Source organism: Budorcas taxicolor, chromosome 6, assembly GCF_023091745.1.
Source record: "Budorcas taxicolor isolate Tak-1 chromosome 6, Takin1.1, whole genome shotgun sequence".
In the NCBI taxonomy this organism is placed as follows: domain Eukaryota; kingdom Metazoa; phylum Chordata; class Mammalia; order Artiodactyla; family Bovidae; genus Budorcas; species Budorcas taxicolor.
The window spans coordinates 60,228,595-60,240,996 of NC_068915.1; the positions used below are offsets into that span (position 1 = coordinate 60,228,595).

Sequence of the window (12,402 nt, forward strand, 5' to 3'; positions counted from 1 at the left end):
TACAAAAGAGAATTCGAAATGGACTTGTTTTTGCAAGCAAAATGAAACACTTTTATGTTTTATTCATGCAAAGTGTAAGTCCCTTCGCAGCATTACAAATTGAATTTGCTCTTGTAAATTGCTGTAAAGGAAAAAAAGAAAAAAAGGAATCAAAAGCAAAACCAAGTATCTTTAAAAAAAAAAGAAATCTGGAATACAAAGGTCCCTTCTTTAAGAGCATGAAAACTGCAATGGGGAGAAACTGAAACTTTCACTGACAAGACATATTTTTAATTTACTGCTTCCAAAAGCATCCCAGCTCAAGGGCCCCCCAGCCAATGCAGGAGCTTCCTGAGGTCCTGAAAGCTAATGTGGAACCCTCAGTGTATTTCTAAATTACACTTACCTGCTAACATTGAGTAAGAACAAGAAGGGGTTTAAAGAACACAAATAACCCAGTGCACATTTCAGAAACATAACCAAGGCAAGATAACCTAATTTATACCAATATCATTGGGTGCAGTAGAGGGGTGGGTAGTTCTTTCCACTTTGTAGGACAACTGAACACAGCATCTAGAACAGCCTCTGGCCCTCTGTTATCAAATGATAAACTGTACTCAAAACCTCCCTGAGGTCTGATGCCTCCCTCACCCTCTGTTTGAAAGGAAACCATGTAATTAGCTGTCTGTCCAAGTGGATGTTGCTTTAACAAATCAAAGCTAATGTGCATTAAGCATTTTCTATATCCCCATCACCATGCCGATTACTATACATATACACACGCATAAACATACACATGTTTCGTGGTCCTTGTTATCATCCCCATTTCACACATGAGAGAAACTGAGCTCAGGGCTTGAATAATTTTGTCCACTGGAATTTGCATATTTTTCACCCTGAACAGAGAGCATTTGGCCCTCCTTTAAAGAACTGGGGTGACCTGAAAACCTCACTGATGAAATCCACTCACAAGCTAACCTTAAGAAAACACAACCCCATCCAGCTGGACATGCATATAATGATCTTCACCTCGGCTCCTGTCTTAAAAACAAACATGGAGGATAGGAAGTAGGGAAGGATCAAGCATCTTATACTCTTCCATCAAGGCTAAATGTTTTTAAATATGTACAAACATCATCATGTATTTTCCTTTAATTTCAGTGCTCCAGCTCTGCCAAGCAAGTGAATGACAGGTGTGGATGCATAATCTAGCTACTTACTCCCTTCAAAGCACCTGGAACAGCTGTCACTGCTCATCACTCTTACAGAAGCTCAAAGATACAGCTGTGCTCCCTGGAAGGTTTATCCAATCAGCCATCAAAGGACACTCCACCTCTCTCTTTTGCAACCATTTCTATGTCTGGTTCCAGCAAAAATGCTTGTTCTTTGATGAATGTTTATCCATTTTCCTTTCAGGCTTAGCATTTGGAACTGAATCAAAACACTATTGAATTTGCTACTGCCCGAGGCTGGGTGAGCCAAGGCTGAACCCCCTTGAGGACCACACAACCCAATAAACCAGAAAACCCAGGAATGGTGTCACAGGCTCCAGAGAGCCATCTCTGTCATCTGGGATTTCACCAGCTTCCACAATGCTCTTGTCCATTTTCAACAAAGTAATAAATCATCCTACAGCTTGTCCCTAAATGCTAGGAGATCTTCGGGCACCTTGAGAGTTACCAAAGATTAATTATAATTCAAGAGTTAGATGCATTTCATGCAGCCCGATTACTTAATAAAGTATCAAAGTCTGATGTCTGTGATACCTGCCACTTTATTACTTAGAACATGTACTTGAAAACCAGAACTTCCCTGTTTCCAGTCACTCTGGAGAACAAAAAGATTCACAACACATCTAAGTAAGAAGTACTTGCTGGAAATGACAAACATTCAGTAGAATTTCAGAAAAATACACACTGAATGGAATGTTGGTATGACCAGACATTTAAAATGTTAAACATGTTCAGCCAACTTCAAACTCCATAAGTTCCTGATGAGCATGAGTTAATGACCTAAAGCTTGTGATCAACAAGGTTCTTGTATAGCACAGAGAACTCTATTTGATATCCTGATTTGATTTGATAAATCATAGTGGAAAGGAATATGAAAAAGAATATATATATACACACACACATGTGTAACTGAATCACTCTGCTGTATAGCAGAAATTAACACATCATTATAAATCAACTATACTTCAATAAAACAATTAAAAAAAAATAAAGCTTGTGATTAGAGGCTGTTCAACCTCTCCCTTCCAACAAGCCCTCTACGAAGAAAATACCAATAGCAGAGCATCTGAAATAGCTGAGACTCTTTAAAACAGACTGCAGAGAAAAGGAAAAAAAATAAGGTGAGAGTTCCGAGTCTGGATGAGCTGAGAACTTAGATGGGATGGGTAGGTGGAGAAACATGCAGAACCAGAGGCAGGGTCCACGGCTGAAAAAGGCCTGAGGGACAGAAACCGGAAACGGAAGTAGCTTGGTTTACGAGGCTGGGATAGATATGTGCTTTCATTTTTTACATTTCTGCAGAGTTCACTGTCTAGTTTCATAGTAAGTGACATGCAGTAACAGCAAGGCTCCACCTTGGCGCTAAGCTAAAACTGGGCCACCTGGCGAGGTGACAGAGGACACGTGGGGCACTCACCGGCCGTTGTCGCGGCCCACGCCCCACACGCGGATGCTGACGATGGGCTGAGCGTGGAGCACGCTGCGGTCCATGGGGTCCACCAGGCTCAGCGTGTCGTTCTCCAGGACCAGGTACATGTCCTTCCCCTGGGATTCAATGAGAAGACTGCTTACCTTCTGCACAAAACTATGCACCCTCAGGACGTTTGTGGCTACCCAGGGATGTCGCTTCAATGATCAAAATATCGCCCCCTGGGTCTGAACTTTGTTTTTTAAGGGAGAAACATCCTCTCCTGATTAAAATATTTATAAATCCTTCATCTTCCCCTCACATGCCCAATTTCTCCTTCTCCAAATTCTCTGAAATGTGTCCCTAGCCTGCTTTCGAGCTGGTTCTTATTTTTAATTATTTATACTTTGAATCTTTACTCTAAGAAAAAAAGCTAATGGCAGGTTCCCTGGAGAATTTGGTCTCTTACTAACTCCAGGTAGGCCAGCCTCTTGTAACCTCTCTGTCCCCATTCCTTCCCTTCTGCCCAGACCCTACCAGCCATCCCTGTGATGGCCTTCCTGTCAAGGGCTGTCTCTTCTCGGTTTGTACACCACCTCTGATCTGTGTGATTTGCCCTGTAAATAGCAGGCACAGCTGTGTGACACTTCTCGGTGCTTCAATAGCTAATGCTGATGTCCCTTTATGACATCTCAGATATTACAGTACACGCTTCAGGCTCCTTGGCTCGTGAATGCTCTCACTTGCCTCAGAGCTTGGTTTGTTATTATCTCCAATTAGCAGATGGGGAAACTGAGGCTTACAGGTTAAGTGACTTGCTCATGATCCGACACAGAGGCCGAGATGCCTTTAGCCACAGGGGGTGCTGCAGTGATACCATCACTGGGGAGGAGGAGGTTTCCAGCATCACTGTTCAGGCTCTGGTCTTCTGTCTCCCCACGTATTAATGGCTCCTGAGGGCAGGAACGCTAGCCTATCCAACTTCATTCCCCTTGCAAACCCTCAGGCATTTTAGGAAATTATTAAATGTTTGCTGTCTGACGGAAAGGCTGTGTCCACTGAAGGTCACAGTCAGCCCAGATGCTGTGGCGTGGATGCCAGGGAGGTCTGTGCTACGCTATGTGATGCTAAGTCGCTTCAATTGTGTCCAACTCTTTGTGACCCCCTGGACTGTAGCCTGCCAGGCTCCTCTGTCCATGGGGATTTTCCAGGCAGGAATCCTGGAGTGGGTACCATTTTCTTCTCCACCAGGATGGTCTAGAGGGGAAGAATGGTGAGGCTTTTTGGCCAATCTTCAAATTCCAAAGCGGGACAGATAAACTGCTCCTTGGTCTGGGTTTTAAGAATGATGTCCCATCACAAGTTCTCAGAGTGAACGTAAGCTCTGCTGCTGAGGAGGCAGACATGGCAAGTTCTCAGAGTGGACATAAGCTCTGCTGCCGAGGAGGCAGGCATGGTTGTTGCAATGCCTCCACACGTCAGTGCTTCCTTAAGCCAAGCATCTACAACTGAGATCCAGGATGATTTGAAATCTTCCGAAAGGGGAAGAGAGCTACTTCCAGGTAAATTGCACTGACCCTACAGAGCCTGGAGCAACAGACAGCAGGCCGCCTCAGACCTGAAGAGCCTCCCAGTGTCTCTGTTGGGAACTGCAGCTCACAAGGCTTGCATGTGGGCAGTTTCTTTCTATGGCACAGTTGTGTCCAGACCCTGGGCAAAGAGCCAGCTGCTAATTATCCAGTCTGTAGATTAATCATGATTGAGGCGGAGGTCCTAGAGAGATTCTGTCTCCCAGCACCTCATGGAGGCTGGGTAGCTGGTGAGCAGCTAGGTAATGGTTGGCAGAGCCAAGAGGACGAGCCAAGCTACAGGGGAGGGTTGCAGTTCCCCAACCTGTCCCCCCAGGGAAGGCCAGGCTCCCTTCTTCCCACTTGCAGCTGAGGGCTGCCACGTGCTCAGGAGCTGCGTGATCAGAGAGTCCTGAGGAGCTGGGGCCCCGTGAGCAGGGCAGGTCCTAGGGCCTCCAGGGGCTAACCAGGTGACCTGCTTTGGGATAACTGAGAGCTGACTGGGAATTTTTGGTGCCTTTCCCCTCTCTCTCTTTGTCCTTTCCCACCAGGAACTGGGTCATTGGCAGCAGCCTAAAAGAAATCTGCAGCCAGACCCAGTGGAGAGTGGCCCCCAGCGTAATTTCCCCCCACCAGGAGATCAAATCCACCCCGCTCCTCCCCACCACACACACATACACACACAAAGCATTTCCTTGGAATTGATTCAGGTCCTCACAAAGGCAACAAAGGCCATCTTCATCAGTCAATCCTACCAACAATCTCCGTATTACAGGACTGAACCAGGGACCACTGCTGGCTGATCACCTAAAGCGAGAATGATTGGCTGAGTGTGGAACATCCCTGGAACCCAATAAATACCTTCAACGCTCTCAGTCCTGTGTCTCTCAGCTCTTGGGGCTCTGGGGTTTCATAGGCACAGCGGGAATGCAAGCAAGTCTGACATTAATTATTTTCACCTGTAACTTACCTCTCCCCAAATGCCAACTGTATCTCGGATGTCGTTTTTGCAGTAGGAAAGCTGCCGGATGCAGTTGTTGACGGCAACACTACTCTTGCCAGGAGCGAGGTCCTCCTCTGCCATTTCCACCCACCCCAGAGAGCGCACAGCGAAACACTAGGAGAAAATCAGAGATCCAGAGATTACTTACTGGCCATAGGTAGCCTAAGATCCTCTACAAAATGTGCATAATGTGTCTTCAATGACTATAAAATCTTCAGTCATCTAATTTAATAACTAATTCTCGATTGTTGAAAAATTTAATTGTGGCTATTTTTTACTACTAAAAAAATGTAGTAATAACTATATTCTTGCCTACCTTTCTGTGTGTGTTCAGTTTTTTTCTTAGAACCAATTATTAGAAGTAGAATGATAGGGCTAATGGGTTTAAACATTTGTAAGCTCTTTTTTTCTAGTATCTGGCAGTATCAGTATCTTTTATCTAGTATCAGGCAGGATTTTTCAATAGTAAGAACCTCAGAGGGTTCTCACAAGGAGTAACCTCTCTGAGAGTTGTTACTCGTTAAGCACCTAGGAAAAGACAATAGAAGGGAGAAGAATTAAATACATGTTTGGCACTTGTTTCTAATAACAGTGGGGCAAAATGTATTCTCTAATACCCAGAAATGAAGGAGAATGGAGAGTGGGGGTGTGTGTTCATCATAACAAATCTGTGTTTGTTATTAGCACCAAATCCTGAAAAGTCTACAGAATAATGAACCTGTAAGAAAACAGAGCACAAATTCAATTTATTCTTTTATGATTTAGAGATATTCATTTTGAGATCATGCTCATCTTCTTTTTAAAAGTTCAGGTATTCAATTTTTTTTAAATATGGAAAGTATCATATGCATGTTGCAACAAATAAAAAAACCCAAAAATGTATAAAGAAGTTCATGGGACATATGAGGGCAGTTTGGATACAGCATCTACCTAGCGGTTAACTGCCAGGTTTACCAGGTGGCTGGAACTGCAGTATCCCATGGCAACCTGTGACGCAGGTCCCTTCCTGAGCTGCACATCAATTGAAGGGATCACGTTCCCAGGAGAGGAGGGGCAAACGAGGTGCCACACTTCTGTGGAGCCAACAGGCTGACTCTCAGCATCTTCTAAAGTTTCCATAACTGTACTTCATAACAAAATGAAGAAATGCAGCGAAGTGTCCCAAAGTGACCACATTCAATCTAGTTTAACCTTCTCTGTGTCTCAGCCCCTATACCCAGACGGTATGCCTCCTTCCTGAATTGTCAATCACTTTCTCAAAAAAATATCCCACCAAAATACTGAAAACGTTAACAGAATGTGGATCCTCAGGTCCTAGAGGGGAAGGACCGAGGTACCTGGGACCCGGTGCGGACCCCATGTGGAATGGAACAGCTCCCGCACACTGACAGTGCCCATGAGGCCTCTTACAGAAATACCAAAAAGAAAAGGTCATCACTACAACAACTGCAAAAGCTACTCAGGACCCCGGGTCCTGGGAAAAGGTTCTGGGAGATGCCCTCACAGTTCATGTGCGCACGTGTATCTGTTGGAGAGACACTGCCCAAGAGGAAGGTGCCACAGGAGCCAGGGCTGCTCCCTCTGAGGCTCTGCTCCCTTTAACCTGAAACCAAACTACTCCTGCAAGTGGGCGTGTCAGAAATGCCACAGGAGGACACCATAGTGCGTCTCCCCACTTTTCATTAAGACCCACAACTTCAAGGGCCATGCCTTCAAGTACTCATTTTCTGCTTCCTGCAGGGGGCACTGTGCAGCTCAGTAATTTTTCTTTGTTGGTTCCCACTGTAGTCCCTGGTGAGTAAAATCACAACGCCACAATCTCCCTGCTTCCATCTGCCATTTTGATCTTGCTATGCACCACCTTATAAGGGAAAATCTCACCTCTTCCACCTTCACCAAATGTGTGGAGGTTTTCCTCTACGCCAAAGAGCAGTTCTCAGTCACCAGCAGGGTGTCTGAAAGTTCAGCTCAATTCTGACACTATCTACCTGGAGAGAGCAGCAGATCCCACAGGTTTAGGGCTCAGCCCTACAAGAGCCCTTCTCCCCGACACCCCTGCCAACTTCAGTTGCCAACTGCAAACCTGTTATCACCTGAGCTTCTAGCCAACCAGCCACAGCTTGAATGTTCTGATGGACTGTCCTCATTGGGTTCGCTTTATTCGCTAGAGTGGCCAGCAGAACTCAGAGAAACATTTTATGTACTAGATCACTGATGCAATTGTTTGGTCACTAAGTCGTGTCTTTGCGACCCCATGGACGGTAGCACGCCAGGCTCCTCTGTCCTCCACTATCTCCCAGAGGTTGACAATAAAAGGATATAACTCAAGAACAGCCAGAAGGAAGAGATGCACAGGACAAGGTGCAGAGGAAGCGTGCAGAGCTCCCATGTGCTTCTCAGGGACCACTCTCCCCAGCCTCCACATGTGCACCAGCCTGGAAACTCTCTGAATCCTGTCCTCTGGGTTTTACGGAGGCTTCATTACATGCGCTGCTGCTGCTAAGTTGCATCAGTTGTGTCCGACTCTGTGCGACCCCACAGACAGCAGCCCAACAGGCTCCCCCGTCCCTGGGATTCTCCAGGCAAGAACAGTGGAGTGGGTTGCCATTTCCTTCTCCAATGCATGAAAGTGAAAAGTGAAAGTGAGGTTGCTCAGTCGTGTCCGACTCTTCACGACCCCATGGACTACCCCATGCAGACTACCAGGCTCCCCCGTCCATGGGATTCTCCGGGCAAGAGTACTGGAGTGGGGTGCCATTGCCTTCTCGCATTACATGGGCATGATTGGTTAAATCACAGGCCACCGGTGACTGAACTCCATCTCCAGCTCCTCTCCCTTCCTTGGGGATGGGCATGGGACTGAAAGTTTCTACCCCCTTGAACCCAGTGGGTTCTACTGGCAACCAGGTCCCACCCTTAGGTGAGTTCTAGAAGTCATCTGATAGGTATTTACTCATTTAATCCTCACCTCAACCCTACCAGGTTGATACTAAGTTACTGTATCCCTTTTATAGAAGAGGAAGGAGAATGAAGCACAAGGCTGATAAATGGTGGACCTAGGTTTCCAGCCCAGGCAGTTTAACCTCTGGGCCTCTTACTGCTCTGCCCTGTGCCTGAGATGTTGCTGGAGGGGCAGAGTCCAACTGGGCTGGGCCCACAAGAGCACAGGAACACAGTCAGCAAGGTCAATACAGTCGAGCGTATCTGGCCCAAGAGCGTGTGTACTCCGTCGTGTCTCTTTGCAACCCTATGGCCCATAGCCCGCCAGCCTCCTCTATCCATGGAATTCTCCAGGCAAGCATACTGGAGTGGGTAGTGATTTCCTCGTCCAGGGGATCTTCCTGACCCAGGGATGGAACCGCATCTCCTTCATTGGCAGGCAGATTCTTTTACCATCTGAGTCACCAAGGAAGCCCAGCCCAAGAGCAGGGACAGCCTAATTAAAATTTTAGGTCTGACTTAAAGGTGCTGTGATCTTGGCTGTGTAACTTACAAAATCTCATTTTTTTTTAATTTGCAAAAATGAGAACAACAGTAATACTTACCTCAGAGAGTTCTCACAAGGTAGAAAAACCTGTATGATGAGCACTGCTAAGTGAAAGTGCAAATGATTGCCAATGAGTGAAAGCGCAAGTAAGTACAGTGCCACTTACACCTTAAAGGGAGTCATCCAAGGGGGAAAATGAAAGGAGATTAGGAGATTTGTAATTAGTGTGATCCCCATGTTCCAATTATCCCCAGGATGGTTTTGGTTTATGTTTGTTTTCTGGCAAAATCATTAAGAGCAGCTCCTTTTATTCTCAAAAGTGTCCTAGTTTGCACAATAAATTATAGTCACTCTAGTCAACATTCCAGTGAATTCACCCAATGGCACAGAGACTGAGCTTTGAATGTATCATATGCATGAGATATGCCCAGGTGGAAATGGGCTCAACATGGCAGGGTGTGTGTGTGGTGGGGGGAGGGGGCGGTGAACAGGGAACCCTAATATACCAGCATTACTGTGGGATGGTGCTTTGCTCTAAAACTAGAAGCCAGGAACACATTTCCCCACTTTTTATACAGCCTATTACAGAATCCTATAGTCATGAATACTCAAAGAATTTATTAACATTAAGGAAGGTGAAAAAGAATACTGGCTGTTTTTTGTCTTTGAGTCCAAGAATGCATGGGTTTCAAAAAAACAATAGTCCTCACAATACAATTAATTTTCTGTATGTATTCAATACTTCTGCTGTTGTAATTTAGTTTCTGATCTGAAAAACTTCACCACTGGTCCCTACGGCCACAGTAAGAGGAAATGGATATGTGTGGGAGAAGCCCCACTAAGAAGCCAGCTCTATTTCCTCCCAAAGAACCAAGCAGCGAAGAGCAACCTGCGCTACTTGGTGCTGCCCCCGTGTGGCCAGGAAGGTTTATAGCCACCACTTTTCCTTAAAGTCAGGAAAGAAATAATATACAATCTGCTTTCGGAATAAACACTCATAGAATAGGAGGAACTCAAAATATTCGATCCAAATACATAATTAAATATCTAATCAATCTAACTGTTTAAACACTTTTTTCAAACTTTGAAGAAAACAAAATCAACATTTGTACTCTGATGCTCATTCTTCAGTAGCTCTTTACCAAAAGGGTAAAAATAAGTAATGAATGGTTCAGGGGTCTGTGTCATCAGGAGGATCTAGATTCAAGTCACGACTTTGTACCTAGATTCAAGTCACAACTTTGTACCTACCAGCTAGTGACTCTGGGGAAATCACTGGTCTCTAAGACTTAGTTTTTTTATCTGTAAAATAGGGATAATAATAGTACCTATACTTTATAGTACTGTTGTTCGACAGAGATAATATAGGTAAAATCTTTAACATATCTGGCATATAATAAGAACCCAATAAACATTTATCATGTTATTGATAAATTATAACATTTATGTATGGATTTTAAAGATTTCTTTAGTTTAACTGATATCAGCCACAACTAAAACACTCAGAAGGCTCTGTTAAAACACAGAAAATCGGACACCATCCCCACAGTTTCTGATTCCGTGGGCCAGGGCAGGGCCCTCAAACCTGAATTTGTAATAGTTTCCGAGGTGATGCTGAAGTTGCAGGTCTGGGGACCACTGATCCTAAATGACAGATCTAGGTTCAAATCTCAGGACTGCCACTTACTATGTGTGATATTGGGCATGCTCATTAACCGTTCTGTGCCTCAGTTTCCTCACCTGTAAAACAAGGACACTGAAGTCCCTGTCTCACAATAACCTGTGTGTATTGTGAGGATGAACTGGGCAGAGTTTGCTGTTCTGCCTGTTGCTGCCATCAGTTATTATGGGCATTTAGGGAACCAAGGTCACGGCTGAACCGGGAGGGATGTGGCTCTTGGTTGGGGCTTCTTTCTCTCCCACCTGTTCTCTCTCCCCTGCACTGGAACCAATGGTCGTATCTTGGTTGGAAACACACATCCCGTTTCAACTTCTGTTTGAGTCCTCTATTGATAGAGACGGATGCCTGTGGAGAACCTCCTTCCGAGGCACACGTTGAGGGGTAGAGCACAGTGCCAAGCCTTGGTTTCTGGGGCCCGTCAGTCATGTGTCCACATTCCCCTAGCCCCATCAGTGTGGCTCAGCCTCCAGGAACCTAAGCTTACTCAGTTGCAAAATGACAGAAACACTAGGCTCAGAGCACCAGGAGACCCAAAGTGAACAAGGAAGCTCAGGGAAGGGGTGCTGCAGGCCCTCAGCAAATGTTCCCTCTCTTCTCTCTCTGGCTCCAAGAGACCCTCTCATGTCCTTCATTCTCCCACAGGAGGAGAAGTCCTCCTTCTCTTGATTTTTAACAAGGACAAGCAAGATGAGAGCCTACTGGCTGAAAACTGGGGGAGGGGAGAGACAAGGCAATTGGAGCCGATGGAGTTATAGTCAGACACAAGCCTCGCCTCCAGCCAGGTGAGCCAGCTCTGTGCGTGGCATCAGAGATGCCGCTGCTCAGACCAGCGTAATCCACAAAGCAGCACCTTCCATGCCTAGAACACAGTTAAGGCTCTACATAAGTATTGAAGGATGATGACAAAAAAGTAAATGATACCAGAATTGATAGCAACACTAAATTATAGATGTTAAAAAAACTAAGAACATCCAAGAGAAAAGCTACAATTTAGTTTACACTGCAAGTGTAATCCTAATCCATACTCATTTATTGGAATTGCTTACCACTAAGCTGGATTCTCTGCAGCACAGTAACAACTGTGTATAGAAGTCAGTAAACATTTATTGAGTGCCTATTGGCTCCTGGAGACATAGGGAAATGAGCGGGATGCAGAGTGGACATAAAGCAGGAATCTATTGCAGAGGCACACGTGTGTGTTGGGAGTCTTTAAACTCAGAGAGAGGGAATCATGGGCAGCTCATTGAAGGATATGGTACTGAGCTGAGCCTTGTAGGATGGATGGGTTTATTCATTTAACAAAGATTTACTGACAACTGTGATATGCCAAGTACTGGAGGCACATCAGTGAACCTGAGAGGCCCAACGCTCTGCTCTGAGTAGTATTTCAAAAAACTGGAAGGGTGTATTCATTTGGCTGTGACACCAGAGGTCGCACAGCTCTGTTGACATAAACCACAATGAGTAAAGTACAGTGGGTACATGGGGGAAGGGATGTGAGACAGTGGTTTTCAAGCGCCTAGGTTTTCAAGTCACTGACATGGGATCAAATCCCACGTTGGCTACTATAAGTGGTGTGATTGGAGTCAAGTTACTACACCTTAGTACGTGTCAGTCTCTTCACTTGTTGCAGTGAGGTTGGTGGTATGGACCACCTGGGGGTACTGGCATGATTAATGGGAAGCCTGATGGTAAGAAGAGGACCTGGCCCAAAGTGGATGCTCAAGAAAAGGTGGCTGGTATTTTCACAAGGTCTCTGGCTCAGTGGGTAAAGAATCCAGTTGCAACTCAGGAGACACAGAAGACGCAGGTTCAATGCCTAGGTTGGGAAGATCCTGGTGGATCTTGGTCCTGGTGGGCTATAGTCCAAAGAGTCGCAGAGTCGGACAAGACAGAGCCACTGAACAGGAAGGCACACTGGTCCCTTTCACAAGTGTCATGCACGTGTGCAGAGTCACTTGGTTGTGTCTGACTCTTTGAGACCTCATGGACTGTAGCCCTCCAGACTCCTCTGCCCATAGGATTTTTCAGGTAAGAAGACTGC

General features: G+C 45.5%; 1 protein-coding gene across 1 annotated transcript in view; it reads right to left on the reverse strand.

Annotated features, from left to right (window-relative positions):
- APBB2 (amyloid beta precursor protein binding family B member 2) overlaps positions 1 to 12,402 on the reverse strand; it is a 200,015-nt gene that overhangs the window by 67,296 nt on the left and 120,317 nt on the right. Inside the window, exons 7-8 of the mRNA XM_052641716.1 lie at positions 5,158 to 5,304; positions 2,629 to 2,756 (exon numbers count right to left, since the gene is read on the reverse strand). Of these exons, the coding sequence (XP_052497676.1) occupies positions 2,629 to 2,756; positions 5,158 to 5,304 (275 nt within the window). The remainder of the gene's footprint in view (positions 1 to 2,628; positions 2,757 to 5,157; positions 5,305 to 12,402) is intronic.